Raw genomic sequence first — 20,088 nt, 5'->3', positions numbered from 1 at the left:
GTTACCAAGTCAGGCCCCTGGCAGAGGTGCTAGAGCCACGTGTGGGGACTCGTTTCTAGGGCCAAGAAGGCAGCTGCCCCCCAAGACACGCTCCCAAGCCTTCCTGTGTGCAAATCTCTTTATTGTGACAAATCCATTGTGATATAAAAACAGCCCTTTTAAAAAAAAATGAAAAAATGCCGGTAAAAAATAAATAGATTTACAAACAATGGTAGCAATAAGTGTAAATATCAAAGAGCTAAAAAAGTCTCCTAAAAACCCTGTATTAAATAAACCTCCCCAAACACTCACCTGGAGTAAGGTTTTTGCCCTGAAAAGAGGGCCCAGGGAGACAGCTGTGGTGCAGCCAGGAGCCAGGCTACACACAAGGAATGTGGGGACACTGCTGGAAGGGGCAGGGGTGGAAGCTGCTCTCCCAGGCCCAGAAGGGAGCATATCCTGTAGTCTAGATCCAAAGCCAGGTCCTGCTCAGGCCTCCACCTATGCCAAGGGAGGCCAGGCTCTCCCCCGCTAGCACTTGAGATGAGGGGAGGTTGTAGTGACATGCGGGGAGAGGCACCTGTTCCAGAAGCCCGTAGAGTACAATCGCCAGGGGCCCTCCCTCAGAAGAAAGCACAGAAGTCTGGGAGCAGAGCTGACTGGACCCAACACAAAAGCAAAGCAGCCATGATTAGCTCAGGAGGGGTTCAAAGCAAGCAGTGTTCTGCTGATTACAGTATTGGGAGCTGGGGGCATCCACTTTCCTGAGGTAACTGCCCACACCTGTGGTCTGTGTCAGACAAGCAGCCTGGCCAGCTGCTGGAATCCCAGCCCTCAGCATTTGCCTTGCCATTAGCAGCCTGGTGCCATGGCAGGTTAGTCTCTGCTGGTGCCTTGTTAGGTACTCTCATTAACGGTCCCTGGGACCCAGCTGAGCATCCTCTCAGGCACAAGGAACCATACAGCCAACAAGCTTCTACAGCAGCAGCTTGCAGGCTGGATGCGCTGCCCACAGCTAGAGTAACAGCTTTGCTGTGGCACACCAACCGTGAATGCGGGGCAGGGTAGGGGATGTGTTCTCAGCTCAGACTCTGTCCCTCTTGTATGCGATGGGGGTGGTTAGAAGCTAGCTCCTCCCCCAGGCACTGGAACCTCTCCCCTGCAGCTCCTGAGACTAGGGGAACCCCCAGCCCACTAAACCTGGCTCAGGAGCAGCACAGGGACTTGAGCCAACATGCAAAACTATTCCATGGTGCTGGGTCCCCTGCAAGGGCAGTTGGCACCCAGCTTTGTGCCCAGCACAGCAACTTGCATTACTCAGCCAAGGTACTAACTGGCTTGGGTCCTTATGGCAGAGGCTCTGTCCTGGAGGACTGATGCAGCATCCAGCTCACCAGGACACAGTGTGAAATATGTTTTTTGGCTACAGCCACCCTTGCAGGCCCTGGAAAAAGCCACTTGAGCACTCCTCAGGCAGAGTAGAGGGTAGGCAAAGAAGCTGCCAGCAGCCATTCTTTGGCAGGCTGCTGCTGACTGTGGCCTCTCACTGCCCTTCTGTTCTTTGGCAAAGGAGGCAGAATTCGCTGCTGCTCTCCCATGGGGCAAACCTCAAACTCTACCAACACCCACCGGGGGCCAGAGAGTGGAAGCTGGAGAGGGGGTTAAGGGGCTTTTGCGGTGTTTCTTCAGCAGAAGGGGCCCTCCCAAACTCCCTTCTGCACAGGCTGGGTGGCTGTTCCCAAACCTCAGCCTCCCCTGGCATTGCAGAGTCCCTGCATGAGGCTCCTCAGCCAGCACAACAGGGGCAAACTCTTTTACTTGCTACATTCCTGCTCTGGCTCTGCTTGCTCCAGGCCTCCCTGAGCATCCCTTTGCTTCTCCGCGCTGCCCCTCCCACCGAGCTGTACTGGGCACAGATGCCCTTACGCAGAGCAGCGCTTTGGTTCTTTGTCTGGCAAGTTATCCTCACACGGGTGCTAGAGCAACAGCTCAGGGCTGGGCACCAGAGAGGATGTAGGGCTAAAACCACAACCAGCGGCAGACGCTAGTGGGGGCAGGGATTCTGACTGAGGCTCTTGGCGGAGGCTAGCTTAGCAGTGGGGCCCACAGTGAAGATACCAAACGGTGCTAACCCCTGGAATAGACAGAGCACCTAATTAACTGCCCTGGGAGAGCACCCGTCTCCCTCACAGCTGGGGAAAAGACTTGCCCAAGTTTGCCTGCATTGGTGGCAGAGCCAGGAATAGTGCCCAGGCTCCCAAGGCACGGACCATGTGTCTAGTTGTGTGCGGACACATGAAAGCAGTGACGGCAGGGCAGGGCCGTACTGAGCCACTCTAAGGATGGGGTTCCCTCACCTTTACGTGATGGGGATGGAGCAGGAGTGGCAGGCCTGGAAGAGAGGGGACCTGGCCCTCCTGCGTGGTCCTAGTGCCTCCCTCCCTCCACACAACCAGGAGCCCTGGCCTGGCGAGCAGGGAGGAGGGGAAGCACTGAGAGGCTAAGTAATAAGCACCTTCTAACTCCATCTTTATGCTGCCCCCTCCCCATTCCTATCGCCAGCCGAGGCAGCCAGCCTTGGCCTAGCTCCATTGCAAAGATGCTCCCCCTTGTACAGCGGGCCCAGGGGAAAAGCTCACAGCCATGTAACCTTAGTGCAGCCGCTCACCTTTCTGCCTTCGCCCTCAGCTGCTGGCACAGTCTGGCCCACGGGTCACCCGTAAGTGCTGAGTAACACTGAATGGGGGGCAGAGGCAGGCAGCCCAAGAGAGGCCCCAGGTGACCCTACCGCGGGCTTTGGCACCGTAGGACACGAGCTGTGCGCGGCACTTCACACACAGGGCCCCAGCAGCAGGCTGGGGAGGGTCACTGCTGGTGTATCAGTCGTACGGACGTTGCTCTGAGCACAGCAAAGGCTAAAGCTGGAGCCATGCTGCCTCAGCCTTTGAGGAGCAGACACGCCAGGGTGTGGGCTGGGTGGAGCGTGCACCACTGCCCCCTTGCAGAGACCCAGGGCACAGCCCCACTGTGTGGAATGGGACGGAAGAGTTGCCTGGGGGTCAGCGGCACAGCGGGCAGAAGGGACAGAGGAGCAGCCGTTCATATCACCATCCCCGCTGTGAGCTCACACTGCCACTCAGGCCCAGGGCTTTGGGCCAGAAGGAGCCATGGAAGAGCACTCAGCCACGCAGCAGATCCCTACGGGAGGCCAAGATCATTGGAGTTTTCAAGTGGCACAGGGAAACGGACGTGGTACCTGACTGAGGAAGCCACTTCAGAACAGCAAAGAATTGTCCAGTCCAGGTCATGTTCAGGTGGCCCAACTGCTGCCATCTGGGCCCTCACAAGGGAGGTTCCTTCCCCCTGCCTTGGAAACTCATGTTGTCAAGGTGGAGATCTCTCTTCACCGCATCAGGGAAAGGACTGCGGTGTCCTTAGCAAAGCACCATAGCATTAGGATCCCCCCCGCCCCGGCACAAAGCCTCAGGAGAGAAAGGAGAGCCACAGGGAACACTCCATAGTTCACAGCATTAAATCCACAGGCAGCCAGTCCTGTGCGGGGACTGGGGGGCGGGGAAGGGGGAAGATTTCTGCCCTCTTAAATAAATTGAATATTTATGGACCACTTTCCTGCCTGGGGAGAATGCCAGACTGCCAGGGAATCCAGTGTCTGGGCTCTAAAGCACAAGGGCGGGTGCTCTTGGCCTGCCAAGCACAGCTTAGCCTGCAGAGACTTTGGGGCACTCCTTCTGGTGGCGGGGGGGCGTGGCCTTTGCCTGCCTCGGACCTTGTGAGCCTCGACTCCCATGGGCCAGTTTCCACTGCCAGAGCTCATGGACCAGCACTAGAGGCACAGGGACCTGACCGAGCCTAGCTCGGAGCAGGCCCTGGCTCTGGCTAAGCAGTGCCCCTCTCGGCCTCTTTTGCAGGCCCCAGGCAGGAACCAAGTCCCCGGGCTCCAGGGGCACGCATTGCGGCCAGCTTACTGCGTCACCAGCTGTGCCACCAGTCCAGCTAGACAGCTCCTGCTCCACCGGGCAGGACGGAGTGTTGGCAAACTTGGATTCTTTTAAAGTATGAATTCATTTCAGCGAGTACTCCTGTCCCTCACTGGCTCCTGGGGATCAGGCCTCCCCTGGAGCCTTATTGCTCAGGTTGGAGTCTGCAGGCAATGCCTCCTCTTCCACCTCTGGCCCAGGGCCTTTCCACCAATGGAGCTCAGTGCAGTTCCCACAGCAGGATTTTGTGCCCTGGCAGGTGGCAGACAGGAATCTCCACAGGAGCCATCGCAAATGTTGGAGAGGCTGGAAGCTGCCTCAGGGGATTCCCCACTCCTCCAGCAGTAGAATGGGCCTCAAAACACTGGAGTCACCACACCTGTGGGTGGGTGTGCGTGGCCCAGGCTACCTGGAGCGTTCTCTGCTGGACAACAGGCAGCTTCTCCTCAGGTGGCATTCAGACTCACTAGCCCAGGAACTCATTCCTTGGACAGCAATTTAAAAACCCACAAATAAAATCCCATCTCCTCCCCCGCCCTCCACCTGGCTGCCCCCGAACAATGCATGGCGGCAGCACTAATCCTTTCCCATTGCACTTTCCCCACTTCATCCAGAGCCCCCGCGCCTGTCACACCTCGGCAAAAGCCAGACTGCTCTGCTCCTGCCGTTTCCCACAGCGCCGGGCAATGATGGCCATGTAGAGCATGAGGAGCGCCATCCAGTAGCAGCCGTACAAGATGGCACCAGAGATGAGGAAGGCCAGGTCTGTCTCACTGAAGAGGTCCTGGCAGTACGCTGTGTAGGCCAGGCCTCCCAGCAGGACAGCAACCCACACAGAAACGGGGATGAGGCCGATGAAGTTGACCACAATGGTTTTGCGGCCAGAGGTGCCCCAGCCCGACTTGTTGATGGTGGCGATGGCGAACATTTTGGCTGGCAGGAGGCTGGACATATAGAGCAGGGAGTAGAGGGACATAAATATCATCTCTGCATTGCCCCGGAGGAAGCAGGCGTAGGTGGCCTTGATGATCCCCACCAGCTGCACGGTCAGGAGGAAGAGGAGGATATTCCAGATGCGGCCACGGTAGAACAGCTGGATGACCGTGGCAATGAGGAAGAAGGGGAAGAAGCCAGTCACCACGGACTCATAGGTCATCCAGAGATGGTGCTTGTGGAACCATAAGGCGTTGTAGAGCCACTCCCTGAAGTAGGACTTGCTCCAGCGAGTCTGCTGGTTGAGCCAGCGGAGGTATTTGGTGGGAGTCTCGGTCAGGCACTTGGAGCGGGCGGTGTACTTAGTCCTATACCCAAGGCTCAAGACACGATTGGTGAGGTGTCGGTCATCCCCAAAGCTGCACTTGCTACCAAGAAACTTCTGATTGTACCAGTCCTCCAGGAACTGCTGCAGGAGGATGTTGCGGTACATACCCAGGGGGCCGCTGATGCACTGGACGCAGCCGAAGTAGGACTGGCAGGCCCGCTCCACGTTGAAGGCCATCCAGTACCGCACGCTGCTCAGGAAGGAGATCCACGAGTCATACTTGTTCAGGATCTGGGAAGGCAACACGTGTAAGGAGACACCATTAGTAAATAGCCCTGCAGGGCTTCCTTCCCCAGCCGAGGCAAGGAGAGGAGCATCTGCACTGCAGCCCAGTGTCTCCCGTCCAGTAGCTCCCACAGTCTGCCCTCACCCCAGGGCTTGCCATTGCAGAGGAGCCCAGCTGCAAGAGGACAGCAGCCCAGAGGGGCAGGTGAGAGGCCCTTGCTCTCAGAGCAACAGCAGTAGCCAGGTTTTCCTGTGCACGCAGCCAGGCCTGCAGGGCAGAGACCAGCACACAGACAGGCACCATGGCCGTTCTAAGGAGAAATGAGGCTCTTGGGAAGGTGCCTCCAGGACCTCAGCCCTGCTGCCCAGTTATTCAGGGAGGCGGTTCCCTGCCTTTCACTAGGCACCGGCCAGCCTCACACCAGTCACAGAGGAGCCCCACAGCAGGCAGCAGTGCAATGGGGGCAGAGGGACATTGTCCCTCCCCTCCCCAGTGGTTGTGCCTACGGGGTGAGGACAGAACCTGTACTGCCATGCAGAGCCGCCACCCCAGGTGGGCCTCCTGATCACTGCCAAAGCACATGCCAGTAGGCTCGTGCTCTGCCTGGCTCTGAGCCACGGCAAAAGCTGCCGCCACCCTCCAGAGCAGCATTCCTTCCTGGGCTGCTCCAGGATGCTCCCTCTACCCTAGGATTTTATAGAGCCTCTTGCCTTGGCATCCCCATGCCTGGATATGCCCCTCCCTCCCAGCACTGGCACAGGGACTTGTTCCCCACCCACTCAGCAGCAGCACGGCCAGGCTCACTTTGAGCCTGGCACCCAACCCCAGAGGAGCCAAGCGATCCCCCCACCCTACCCCCGTTGGCCCAGCATTCCCTGGGATTTCAGGGCAGTCTCACTCAGCTCACGTGCCATTGGTTACAACCCTTGGGTTTGTACCTGAACATCTCCACCAACTGCGCCCACCTGCGGATCCTCCTCCAAAATGCGCAGCATCTCCACTGTGCAGGCCGGGTCCAGGACCGTGTCTGAGTCACACACCTACCGAGCAGAGAGAAATCGTCACGGTCTGCTCAGCCTAACCCTCCTGCTCCCTTCCACACATGCCAGGGGAGCCCAGCCTCCAGCCCTGCATCCAGCAAAGGCTGCGTCACTTAGAACTAGACCAGACAAAGCACCGCAGAACAAGTCCTAGGGGAAGAGACCCATCCTGCCACGGACACGCTGGGGCCTACAGGGACTGCTCCAGGAGTCCATTCTGAGAGGCTGCACAGGGCGTACAGCAGCCAGACAACCTGACTCAGGAGCACGCAACATACAGGCTCCTGCAGGGGAACAGCATGGTATGGCCCAAATCACCTCTCCACCTTGCTCTGGGCTCACAGAACCATGCAGAGCACAGGGGCAACTGGGGCCCTAGTTCTGAGCCCCAGGCAGGGGCTGTGCCACAGAGGGGGCTGGAGGGAAGAGAGACGTGCCTCTATGCTATGAAGTTTTGGCCGGGAAGCGGAGTCTGCCGCTAGGGGGCAGGGGTGCACTAGGAGGCGGAGGTGAAGGGTCTCACTAAGGGGTGAGGGGAGAGGTCGTGAGGTAGTTCTGCTTCCAGGAGCTGAAGTGGCAATGCTAGGGGATCAGTAGAGAGACCTGGCACAGTCCAGGCATTGGGCATTTACTGCAGGCTCAGCATCTCACAGGGCCCAAAGAGCAAACGGCCATGGCTGGGGCATGCGTCCCCAAGCAGGGGACTGCTCGGTGCTTGTCGGGGAACAGCAGTTCCTGCTTGTGGCAGTGCACGGAAATGCCATGCACCTTGGCAAGGCTGCTGGCCTGGCAAGGGGAGCACAGAGACGGCCTTTCTTCTCTCCGGGCAAAGCGCCCTCCAGCCATTCTGGCTAATGCATGGGTCCCAGAACAAGTACCGGGGAGCCTGCCAAGTCCCCGAACACCTGTGCAGGGCTTCCTCAATGGACTGACGCAGTTTTCTCATGCCCAACACCTTGGTAAGAGCCACCTGCACCCTCCTGGAGCAGCGAGGAATGGGCAGAGGCCTGACCTGTGAGGGAGGGCCCCACACATGCAGAGGGGTCACAGCAGTCAGGCCCTCTCTGTATGGCACTGGGGGGTCAGAGCAGGGATCAATGCCAAAAAGAGGGTGACAAACTGAAGGGAGGTCAGAGAAGAGCAAGGAGAGGGATTGGTTCGGTCTCACCTAGCTGAGTCTTTGGAGAGCCGGGGCACAGGCCAGCCAGGGGGATTCACTCATAAGGAGATCAGGGAACGCTTCCTAATGGGGGCTGTGGAATCATCTCCCAAGGGAAAGGCCTGCTGCCTACTGAACACTGGACTGGACAAAGACCTGGAGCAGAGCCTGGCCCTGGCAAGGAGGGTCTAGGCTAGATGGGCTTTTCCACCTAGGATTCTGTGGCAAGCAGGAACCCATCCTGAGCTCCGCTCCCCTGTACCACCCGGGTTACAACCCTGTCCTCCTCCAGCCTTGCCCATCCTGTGGTCTCCTCCCTCGCCGCCTCTTTCTAGGTGGCCTGTACATCTGTGGCCCTACGGACCTGGTGCACGAACACTGGCTCTCCAATGCACCACGTCCAGGGCAGGGCGGCCCTTTGCTAGTGCCTCACTGCCAGGAAAGAGGAGCAGCGATCCCTCCCCAGGGATGATGGCCCCGCACTCCCCAAGTCCCATTCTTGGAGAGGATGTCTCAAGGCAGGAGTGGGAGGGACCCAGTCTGCCTGCTTGGCCACTGCCCACTCAGCGCAGGCTGGCCCAGGCAGGATCCTCTGTGTGACAGCTGCTTTGGACTCTCTCAACCCAGTGGGAAGAGAGGGTTGCATTGCCCTGTGCTTGGCTATCCCAAGGGTTTGCACAGAGAGCTCCAGCACCCTCCTTCCCCAAAGAGCCAATTTCTGCCTCCCGCATGCAGGGCTCCAAGCGTCTCCTGCTCCTGTGAATACAGTTACTACTCACTGACCCAGCACATGCTCTCACTTTCCTGAGCTGCTGAGTGACCTTGGGGTGCACTTTGGGATTGGGTGTCAGTTTAAGGGATGCAGCCAAATGGGTTAGTCCCACACATGGTATTCCCCCAGGTTGAGTGCTATTCCCCTGGGCAGTTGGGGAAGTTGTTACCTGGCACCTAGTTACCTCTTTTCCTTCCCTTAGCTTCTCCCTAACCCTGGCCTAAGGAGCTTGTATTTCCCCCAGGGCAGGTTGCACAGGCTCACACCTCACAGCTGCTGCTGGGACCCCAATAGGAAGAAGGAGGGGAGAGAAAATTCAAATCCTGTTCTTGGGAGAGCTCCAGACCAGACCTGCAACCCAAGAGCATCTGAACTTCTGGGCATCTGTCTATTGGACTAAGCCTTTTGAGCCAGGGTTACCCCTCCAATGGCTCACATTAACAACCCTGGGTAATTCAGTCCTTGCTGGGCGGGGGGATCACTGTGGGAATGAGGTCTTTGTACAGAACAGAGCTGGAGAGAGTCCAGATCAGGAACACATGCCCCGCCAGCAGGCAATAACTGGGTAAGCTGGAGGAGCCCTACGGAGCAGAGCCCCAGGCTCCCTGCACACAGCTGGCCAAGCAGAGGTGGAACCAGCAGTAGGCAGGACACGACTGAGCTGGCAGGGGCTGCACAAAGGAAAGGGACAGGACTGAGGACAGTGACTGTGCCACGGCTGCATCCCCCACGTGCCCTGAGCAGCCTGCCTGAAGCACGGCTACGTACACAGCCACAGTGGGCATCAGCCAGCCCAGACTCCCTGCTCTAGCACTGCCTGTTAGAGGATCTCAAACAAATCCAGTCCCCTCCCTGCCCACAGGAAGGCTGGGCTGGATAGGGAGAAGGTGAGTATGGAGCTGGGACTGGACCCTGCCATGAGTCAGCTGGGAGTGCAGCATCCCAACTCTCAGCCTTCGCCACTAACCCATCCTTGCTCTGGCTCTCCAGTCTGCCTGACCCAGCCAATCCCTGGTGCATCAGCTGGGACAGATCTCGGCCTAGCCTTGTGTTCCCTCCCGCTCAGGCAAGGTACAGCGAAGGCTGTGCTGTCCCTGTTCTGGGGCAGCAGATTCCGCCACCCCAACCCCTCCTCACTTAGTATTTCAAAGCAAAGAAAAATGAAACCGCTTCCCACTGGTTAGCGTGAGAGCTGCGTGGAAAGCCCAGCCAGCACAGTGTGATCACTGTTCCTTGCAACGTGCCCTCCAAGGTGGGAGTATCACCCCTCTCCCATGCTGTTACACCCTCCAGCCATCCCCAGGAGCTGGCCACCCACCTGGATGTAGTCCACAGAGTCCCCGAGTGCTTGGAAGGCTGTGTACATCACCTCGCGCTTCCCCCCCCACTTCTGCAAGATGCAGGAGTAGGTGCTGTTCCGCACCAGCTGCTGGATGTGCCCCATGCCCTCTTGGAGACTGCTATCCGTCTCGCCCTCTCCCCTGTCATGGAAGTTGCTCTTCCAGACGTAGCAGCCTGTTTTCTCGGAGCCCAGGATCTCATTGAAGATCTCCAGCATGTAGGTGTCATCCTGGCCATTGCCATCCACCACCATCACCACCTGGAGGTCGGGGAAGGAGATGCGCTTCACTGAGCGCAGGCATTTCTTCAGGTAGTCAGGGTCCTCCTGGTAGGCGGCGATGCAGAGCGCCACAGAGCGGTGCAGCTTCAGGGGCCGCCCCTCGAGCCGCATGTGCCGGTGCTCCAGGAAGGCAAAGAGGCTCTGGATGAAGAGATGAAGGCCCAGGATGGCACCATACAGGCCGAAGGAGAGGTAGTGCTTCTCGGTGTGGATGAACTGGTAGCCAGTGATGTAGGCTGCAAGAATGCCTCCCAGCACCACCAAGGCGAAGAGGCTGGTACCAAAAACATGAAGGGCTGTGGTGAAGCTCACTGGCATCTGTCAAAAGAGAAGGTACCAGAGGCTCTGTTAGGGGTGCAACACAAAGCGCACAGAGCAGGCTGAGGTCCAGGACAGCAAGGCCTCGCTCTTCACATCACAGAAGCAAAGGTGCTACCCAGGGGTCCCAAGCAACCCTTCCTCCAGTCACCCACCTGTCAAAGCAGGGGGCCTTCATTCTGGCAGCATGCCAAGTGGGTACTGAAGGCAGGACCAGGGGAGGGTGCTACAGAAGGAGAGGGGGTCCCATTCCCAGCCAGCTCCAGCTAGGATGAAGCAATAGTCCAGAGCCCCAGGCCAGCCTGAAGTGCATTGGAGACTTCGCAGTCCCTTTCAGGCCAATGGGGATTGCCAAGTCAGCCCCCTAGTGCCCTCCTGCTCTCCAGGTCTCAGACAAGGGCCTGCCATCGCTCAGTGCCTCGGCTAGCTGGCAAGCCCAGCCCTTTGTGGCAGCCTCTGTCTGCACTCTGGAAAGCGCCATGCACGCAGCTGTTGCCACACCCAGGGCGGCACTGTTCAAACGCTCAGGACACTCACTTTCCCCAGGAGTGAAGGAGCTGGGGTCTGTTCTAGCAGCTGCCAGAAGTGCTGGCTAACCCCTCTGCAGGGATCCCAAACTCCCCTCTCCCCCGTGAGATAGGCTAGTGGGTTATGTGGGAGTCACCTTCAGCTCTGAACCACCCAGGAGCAGTTCACAGCCAGCCACCCATGCAGTAACACTCAGTGTTTGGTTGTATCTGCGACTGTTTCTCCTGCTTCACAACCCACGCCACAGGTGACCTGTCAAGGGGAAAGAGTGGTTGGCTACTCTCCCTACAGTTTTTGCATGTGAATCCCAGCCAATCTCAGGTCTCCTCAGAACTAGTGCTAGAAATCAAAGCATCCTCTCCCCAGAAGTGTCCAAAGACTTTTCACAAAGCCAGACTATGACTTGACACTGGTTCTGTATCCCGGAACCAGGCTGGCCCACAGCATTTCAAACACAGGAGGAAAGGATTATTTCCCCTCCCAACACACATCACACACACCCCGCCCCCCATGCACAGAGTTGCATCTGTTACCCCAGCCAGATGCCCACCTGTCCTGCGCTGTTGCTGGCCATTCAAAGTTAGGCCCTTGGAACAGCTCCCCACTGCAGGGTGTAAAATGCCAGCAGCCAGGAAACCCCCACACAATTTGAACACAGGCTCCAGGTTCTGGGCTCTCAGGGCCAAACACTTCAGAGAGCTGAGCATGCAACTGCTTGATGGTGCATGACACATGGACTGTGTAACAGTGTGCAAAAGTGCATAGGCAGCCATTTGCACAAGCAATCGCAGCAACTGCATGCCCAAGTCAGACATGCAGCATTGCTCCCCAGACCTGCAGCGAAGAGGAAGAGGTCTGTCTCTTGGCATCCCTAGTGAGGAGGGGCTGGACTATCAGTCCCTTTCCTGATCTAATGCAGCTACCCTGCTCCATCCACACCCCCTACAATGGGGAAGAGTTGCCTTCCCCAGTCAGCCAGATGACATTCTCTTCCTCTGGGACGGGCCCAGCCAAGGGAACGGGTGGAGCCAGAGAGCCCCGCTCTGCCTTTGGTCCTTCAGGCGCAGCCTCCCTACACTCAGCAGTAGCCCACCTGCTAGTATGGGTCTTGTGATGAGACCAGCTACGGCGTCCTCAGCCACAAGGCTGCTGACCACAACACCGGCCTGGAGGAGGGAGGTTCCCAGGTCTCCATCAGGGACACAGAGACCCTCTGTCACCCAATGGTGGCTGCGGGGCAGGATGCAGGCTCTCACACTCCCCTGGAGGGTTTGTTTGCTCCTTTCTGAGCACTGTTATTGGAATAAATCCCAAAGCTTAGTACAAAGCCAGTGCAATGGAGGGACTTGGCCCCATATCCTGGGGCCTCAGGCCTGCTTGCATTTGGCTTTGCACTTGCACTTATTACCAAGCAGTGTCAGAGGGACGAAGAATGTCAGCAGCCAGAGACACTGGGAGACTGTCCCAAGCTACAGGAAACCAGAGCCCCCAAAGCCTGGACAGTGGTCTCGTCCTGGGGAGCCAATCACTGGTGGGAAAGCACAGAGCCATGCGTCCCCAGGGGGAAGAGCTGGAGACTTGACCAACAGCCTTTCATTCCCAGTCACACAGGTGAGCAAGGCTATCTGATAACAGAGGGCGTACAAGGGGGGGAAGCCAGAGGGGTTGCTGCAGAGCTGCCAACAGCCATGCAGGCTATGGCACCTGGAGCTTTTCCAGCTGATATCCAGGCTCCTCCCCAGGCGCCTGCACACCCAGGCTGCTGGGTGCCAGGCCCCACCGGAGCAGAGCTCCTGGGTTTGCTGAAGGATGATGAAGGGCATGAAGGATGCCTTCATCCTGCTCCCAGCTGACCCGCAGCAGGACAGACTGTATGCCATCGGCATTCACTTGTACAAATGGCACCGATAGACCAGCCAGGTGCTCGCTGCCCTTACAGAGGTCCTGGGCCCGGTGGGTGTCTGTGGGGGATAAACACAGGGAGTCCCTGTCCGCTTGGCAATCCCACTCCTAAGAGGAGTCTCTGCTCTTGGCCTCCATGGGCTTACAGAGAGGAATGACTGACCCTCCCACCCAGCTCCAAGCCCTCTCCTGCCAATAGCATTTCACAGCTATCCCAGCGCCCCAGGTCAGGCCAATCCCTGTGTGTGAGGGGTAGGGACCCACCAGCCCTGCTGGCCTGTTTCTGCACCACATGGTGAGGTGCCAGAAGGCAGGGGCTAACCTGATGGGTGGAGCAGGCAGGTCCCAGCCCCCCCCACCAGCCGGGGAAGGCTCTCTGATAGTCCCTCCCACTGGCCCCTGACCCACCTTGCCCCCAGCGCCTCTCCCCCAAGCCAGGCAGGTTCTCTCTTAGTCCCCCACTTGCTCTCCCATGGGCGATGGGCCCTGGCTGGGCAGGCTCTCTCTAGTTCCACCCTGTCCCAGATTCCCAACACACACCTTCCTCCCCCGCAGGCTGGCCCTGGCCAGGCTGTGCTGCAGATTGTTTCTCTCAATGCATTAAAGAAAAACTTTTTAGAAGTTTGCCTTGTGCCGGCCCACCCCAGAGCCTCCCTCACCCTGCAACAAGGCTCCTGGGGACTTCCGAGGGAGGGAAGAGGCCTGTTAGGTGCAGTCAGCTCCATCGCTCTAGAGGCCAGGGCAGGACTGGTCCCTGCAGCACATTGGCTTGTGCTTTCTCCAGCCTGGTGTCCCGTGAGAAGCAGGGAACATGCAGGTCGTGAGGCAGCCGGACTCTCTGTTCGTCCACCTATGTGTTTCCCTTGGCTATGGGTCATGTGCAAGGCCTCAGAGGACAAGGCACCAGGTAGAAAGCTGGGCTACGCAAACCACCAGCCTTGGCACACCAGGGGCTGAAACCCAGTGTAAGGAAGGGTCTATGAGCCCTGGGAGCATCTCCCCAGCACTAGCTCGCATGGGCCCAGGGCACTCCAGGCAACCTACAGAACTGCTGGAGTGCCCGGCCTTTTGCCCCAAGGGCTGTACAGATCTGGGCATGGCTGATGGACAGTGGCTCCCAGGGTGGGAGACCATCGCTGGGGCCTGGAGCAGTCATTCCCACAGTGGGGATGGGGGGGGAGCAGGCTCAGCTCAGTTCTCTTGGCTAGGAGAGCACCAGGGAGAAGAGCTCCCCACACAGGAGAAGCTGGAGGAGGATTTCGGGGGAGCCCGGCAGAGGGCTCCCCTCCCAGGGATGTGCAGCACCCTGCCAGCCTCCCCGCCTGCTGAAGGGTCCCTGGGGGTGAGCTCTGCGTGGCTCAGGAAAGCAGGGCCTGGGGAGGTGGGGCCGAGAGGGGCCCGGGCACCTTCCTGGCGGAGGCTGCCCATTCTAGCTGGCTGCCTCACCTGGGCGGGGGCTGGTGGCCCAGGTACCCGGTGACGGGCACAACGCAGGGACCGGAGAGGGGAGCCGGGCTGGGGCCGGCAGGACCCCGGAGCAGCCTGCGGGGAGCAGGAGGCGCCTCTCACCCTGCAGTGCGGCAGCCCGGTCCGCAGCTCCGGAGACCCCGGCCGGCTCGGCCAGCCCCCGCCGCTGGGGCCGGGACGGCAGGAACCAACAATCCCCCCCGCCCGCTCGCTCACCGTGCCGCCGGGCTCCCCGGGACGCGCCACTCCCCGCCGCCTGCACCGGCCTCCGCCTCCCGCGCCGCTCTGAGCCCGGCCCGGCCCGGCCGAGCCGCCTTTAAAGGAGCGGCTGAGCCGGCACCGCCCGCAGCCCCCGGGGGCTCCGCCTGCCCGACCGGGAGAGGCGCCCCGAGGCCGGCGGGGGCGCCCCTCTCGCCCGGCTCTCCACGGCCGGGCGCCGCCCTTCACCCCCCAGCGAGCCGCCTTGCCCGCCCTCCACGTGCTCCTGCCGGCCCGGCCCCCGGGCACGCTGGGCAGAGCTCCCTCCAAACCAGCGGCCCGGGAGCCCGACACGTTCCCTGGTGAAGCAACCCCCAGCCCCGTCAGCCAGGCTGGGCTTGTGCCCCGGGCACCGGGCCGGGTTCTGTCCCTGTCTCCGCCAGGCTGCCTGCGGGACCCCACTTATTCTCTCGGCCTCAGTACCCGGCTGGCCCTGCCCTGGCCAGAGGCTCCCCTCCTGCAGGGCCAGGGAAGGGCTTGCAGAGATTAAGGATGAAGATGGAGTTTCCCGGACAGCCGGGTACCTGAGAGCCCGGCAGGAGAGGCCCCCAGGAGCTGGTGCCCGAGCAGGACCCGAGGGGCTCAGGAGGGGGGTGAAGGTGCTGCGGGCAAGGGAAGCCCTTCCCAGGGGAGGGGGCGGCATATGCAGCGGCGCACAGGCCGGGGGGGGGGGGGAGGGAGGGAGGGAGGGGAGGTGGAATGGGAGTGGGGGGAGCATGGTTGCCCCCACGCGGGAGTGAGACCTGGAGCCTAGCTTTGGGCTGCAGTTCTGTTTCTTGTAGCCAAATGCATGCAAGCTCTGATCCAGAGCAACCCCGAAGGTTACAGATCTCTGCTGGGTTGGGGCAAGTCCCATTCAGTGCACTGTACCTCTTGGCCGTGTCCCCTTCCCCAGGCCTGGCTCCTGGGCCCAAGCAGCGTGGCGGAGACTGAGCTGCTCATCCTCTGCACACAGCACACAGACTGGAAAGGGTCTCACGTCCCCGCGCCAGGGAGGGACAGGCTGCTCGGAGCCAGGTTCTTGGCACACAGCCGCTCTCCGCCACTGGAGACACAAAGTTAGCCGCCTTGGAGCCGGAGCCAGGTGTGTCGGGGGAAGTTACAGAGATAAGCGAGCACCAGGCCCTGCACAGGTTCCAGCTCTTGGATTAGTGTCGCCTTTCCATGAAAAGGGGCATCGCCCTGAACCAAACTTTGACCCTTTGGGCTTAAATTCTCCGGAACTGGGCTCGGTCTTCGGCTGCATCTATCGGGAACTGGCAGCAGAAGCAGTTCCACCTTTTGGGGTGTGAGAGGGGAACAAGATACACCTCTGGTGCCCGTGCTTCATTTCCCCCCCAGCCAGCACTCTCTGGGGCACCGCCAGAGGTGCGGGAGGGAGAGTGGAGGTGTGCAGGGGGGTACCTGTGAAATCAAAGTCCAGTGCATTAGTCGCAGCAGACTTCAAGGACAAACACATTAGGCAGGAGTTGGTGCGGCAGGGCGTGTTGGAGAGCTGTGACTGGGGCAGATGTAGCCATGGCTGGCAGGTAACGAGCCTAGGCCCTGGCTGCACGACCACTCAGCCAGTGTTTTAAGGAGAGATTGTGCTGGGAGATGACACTTCCTGTTACCTCTTCTGCTAAACTAGAGTGGGGCTTTGGGGGACCTGGCCAGCTGGGAGAATAAAATCATTAAAAGAGCCACCTCCCTCTAAGAAGACAGAAAAGAATCCTGCAGAGGCCTGTGTGCTCCGCTGAGGGTGTTGGGAGGGGTAGGAGCCTCTCTCCTGTTCCCTGCTGGGATTTCATTGGGTTTGACCAGAACCTTGGGCAGACTGAGGGTCCACACACTGTCCCCCAGTCCTGCTCTCCCAGCACAGTGCGGAGGGGCAGGGGATCCCTCTCCTCCGACCAGGCAGCTGGAGCCTCCTGCACATGACAGCTGGAGGCGCAGGCAGACAGTGATGGGGCTCACTTTGTACCAAGCAGCTGACTGGAATTCCCAGAGGTGGCAGTTTAATTGACCCATCTGATTGCTCCCATTTTACAGGCCTCGCTTTAGGTGAGCCTGTAGCAGGACCGGCACAACGGGAGGTTTCCTCTGGCTGAAGTCCCCCAAGGATTAGTCAAAATCCACACTGGAAAGTCCCTGCTCTGGCTGCCAGCAGAGTACCTGGCGCAAACTGCTCTGTGGGTTTATGACTTCACTGGCATCACTGAGACATGGGGGGGATAAGTCTCCTGACGGGGACATTGGTGTAGGAGGTGCAGCTTGTTCAGGAGGACAAACCGGGGAAAAGGGAGGGGGGTTGCAATACATACCAAGAACATATACCCCTGTGCTGAGGTCCAGGAGGTGAGAGACAGAGCAGTTGAAAGGCTCTGGGTGAAGATAAAAGGGGGGGAAATAGGGGTGATGTCAGTAGGGACCCAATTAGTAAGAGGAGGTGGGTGAGGCATTTCTAGAACAAATAGCAATATCCCAAACACAAGACCTAGTCGTTAGGGGGCACTTGCCCTGCCCAGACAGCAGCTGGAAATGTAATACAGCAAAACACAAACTGCCCAATAAGTTCTTCAAATGTCCTGGTGATAACTTCTGGTTTCAGGAAGGTGCAGGCTTAGGGCGACCAGATGTCCCAATTTTATAGGGACAGTCCTGATATTTGGGGCTTTTTCTTATATAGACTCCTATTTCCCACCACCCCCGTCCCGATTTTTCACACTTGCTGTCTGGTCACCCTATGCAGGATGTAGGCAAGGGGGTCGCCATTTTAGGCTTGATCCTGACCAACAGGGAGGCTTTGGTAGTGAACCTGAAGGTTGAAGGCAATTTGGGTGAAAGTGATCATGAAATGACAGACTTCAGGAGTCTAAGGAAGGTGTGAGAGCAGCAGAATAAGGACAATGGATTACAAAAACACATTTTAACAGACTCTGAGAACTGGTAGGTGAGGTCCCATGGGAAGAAAATAAAAAAATTAAAAAAATAATAATAATAATAAAAAAAGGGATTCCAGAGAGCTGGCAGTTTCTCAAAGAGACAGTACCAGGTGCAACAACAAACTATCCTGATGCAAAGGAAAGACAGGAAGACTAGTCAGAGGCCAGAAAGGCTGCATCAGGAGCTCTTGAATTACCTGGAAATCAAAAATGATCCTACAGAAAGTGGAAACATGGACAAATTGCTAAGGAGGAGCACACAAAAAAGAGCACAAGCATGTAGGGACAACGTGAGTTACACCTATCAAGTGACATAAAAGGCAAAGAGAGCTAATAATGGATGACCTCAAGATGCCAGAGGTGTTTACTAACTATTTTGCTTCAGTCTTCACTAAAAAGGTAAATTATGACCAGATACTTAACACAATCAATATTAACAAGGGGGAAGAAACATAAGGCAGAATGGGTTAAAGAATATAAAGATAAGTTAGATGTATTGAAATCGGCAGAACCTGATGGAATTCATCCTAGGGTATTAAAAGAACCAGCAGAAGAAACCTTCGAGCTGTTAGCAATTATCTTTGAGAACTCATGGAGGACAGGAGAGGTCCCAGAGGACTAGAGAAGGGCAAACACAGAACTAATCTTTACAAAGGGGAACAAAGAGGATCCAGGGAATTATAGACCAGTCAGCCTAACTTCAATGCCTGGAACAATACTGGAACAAGTGATGAATCAAACAATTGGTAAATATTAGGGCTGTCGATGAATTGCAGTTAACTCATGTGATTAACTCAAAAAAATTAACTGCGATTAAAAAAATTGTGATTAATCAAACTGTTAAACAATAGAAACCAATTGAAATGTATTAAATATTTTTGGATGTTTTTCTACATTTTCAAATATACTGATTTCTATTCCAACACAGAATACGAAGTGCACAGTGCTCACTTTCTATTATTTTTATTACAAATATTTGCACTGTAAAAGTGACAAACAAAGGAAATAGTATTTTTCAATTCACTGCATACAAGTACTGCAGTGCAGTCTCTTTATCCTGAAAGTGAAACTTACAAATATAGATTTTTGGGGGGTTCCATAACTGCACTCCATAACAAAACAGTGTGAAACTCTAGAGCCTACAAGTCCACTCAGTCCTACCTCTTGTGCAGCCAACTGCTCAGAGAAACAAGTTTGTTTACATTTGCAGGAGACAATGCAGCCCGCTTCTTCTTTACAATGTCACCTGAAAGTGAAAACAGGCATTCGCATGGGACTTTTCTAGCCAGCATAGCAAGGTATTTACATGCCAGATACGCTAAACATTCGTACGCCCCTTCATGCTTCGGCCACCATTCCAGAGGACATGCTTCCATGGATGATGTTCGTTAAAAAAATTATGCGTTAATTAAATTTGTGACCCCACTCCTTGGGGGAGAATTGTGTGTCCCCGGCTCTGTTTTCCCGCATTCTGCCCTGTATTTCATGCTATGGCAGTCTCGGATGATGACCCAGCACCTGTTGTTTGATTTACAAACACTGTCACTGAAGATTTGACAAAATGCAAAGAAGGTACCAATGTGAGATTTCTAAAGATAGCTACACTCAACCCAAGGTTTAAGACTCTGAAGTGCCTTCCAAAACCTGAGAAGGATGAGGTGTGGAGCATGCTTCCAGAAGTCTTAAAAGAGCAACACTCTGATGCAGAAACTACAGACCCCAAGCCACCAAAAATAAATAAATAAATAAATAAATAAAATCAACCTTCTCCTGGTGGCATCTGACTCAGATGATGAAAATGAACATCCGTCAGTCTGCACTGCTCTGGATAAAGAAAAGGAGTACTTGTGGCACCTTAGAGACTAACCAATTTATTTGAGCGTGAGCTTTCGTGAGCTACAGCTCACTTCATCGGATGCATGTCGTGGAAACTGCAGCAGACTTTATATATACACAGAGAATATGAAACAATACCTCCTCCCACCCCACTGTCCTGCTGGTAATAGCTTATCGAGCAGAACCCGTCATCAGCACGGACGCATGTCCCCTGGAATGGTGGTTGAGGCGTGAAGGGAAATATGAATCTTTAGAGCATCTGGCACATAAATACCTTGCGACACTGGTTACAACAGTGCCATGCGAACGCCTGTTCTCACTTTCTGGTGACATTGTAAAGAAGAAGAGGGCAGCATGATCTCCTGCAAATGTAACCAACTCGTTTGTCTGAGCGACTGGCTGAAGTAGGACTGAGTGCACTTGTGGGCTCTAAAGTTTTACATGGTTTTATTTTTGAATGCAGTTTTTTTTGTACATAATTTGACATTTGTAAGTTCAACTTTCATGTTAAAGAGATTGCATGACAGTACTTGGATGAGGTGAATTTGGTGATTTGGGTTTGGGTTTTTACAGTGCAAATATTTGGATTAAAAATAAATAGAAAGTGAGTGGTGTGCATTGTGTATTCTGTGTTGTAACTGAAATCAGTATATTTGAAAATGTAGAAAACATCCAAAAATAGTTAAGTACATGGTATTCTACTGTTGTTTAACAGTGCAATTAATTGCACAATTAATCA

General features: G+C 56.4%; 1 protein-coding gene across 1 annotated transcript; it reads right to left on the bottom strand.

The window, feature by feature from the left end:
• Positions 1 to 104: 104 nt before the first annotated feature.
• HAS3 (hyaluronan synthase 3) lies at positions 105 to 14,602 on the bottom strand. The gene is made up of 4 exons (XM_073308316.2): positions 14,548 to 14,602; positions 9,814 to 10,434; positions 6,463 to 6,564; positions 105 to 5,529 (listed from the first exon to the last, which is right to left on the bottom strand). The coding sequence occupies exons 2-4, from the start codon at positions 10,432 to 10,434 to the stop codon at positions 4,606 to 4,608; spliced, it is 1,647 nt and encodes a 548-aa protein (XP_073164417.1). The 5' UTR covers positions 14,548 to 14,602; the 3' UTR covers positions 105 to 4,605.
• Positions 14,603 to 20,088: the final 5,486 nt, after the last annotated feature.

This window comes from Lepidochelys kempii, chromosome 12 (assembly GCF_965140285.1).
Source record: "Lepidochelys kempii isolate rLepKem1 chromosome 12, rLepKem1.hap1, whole genome shotgun sequence".
Lineage (NCBI taxonomy): Eukaryota > Metazoa > Chordata > Testudines > Cheloniidae > Lepidochelys > Lepidochelys kempii.
The sequence above is the reverse complement of the archived record's forward strand: the minus strand, read 5'-3'. Positions and strand labels throughout refer to the sequence as shown.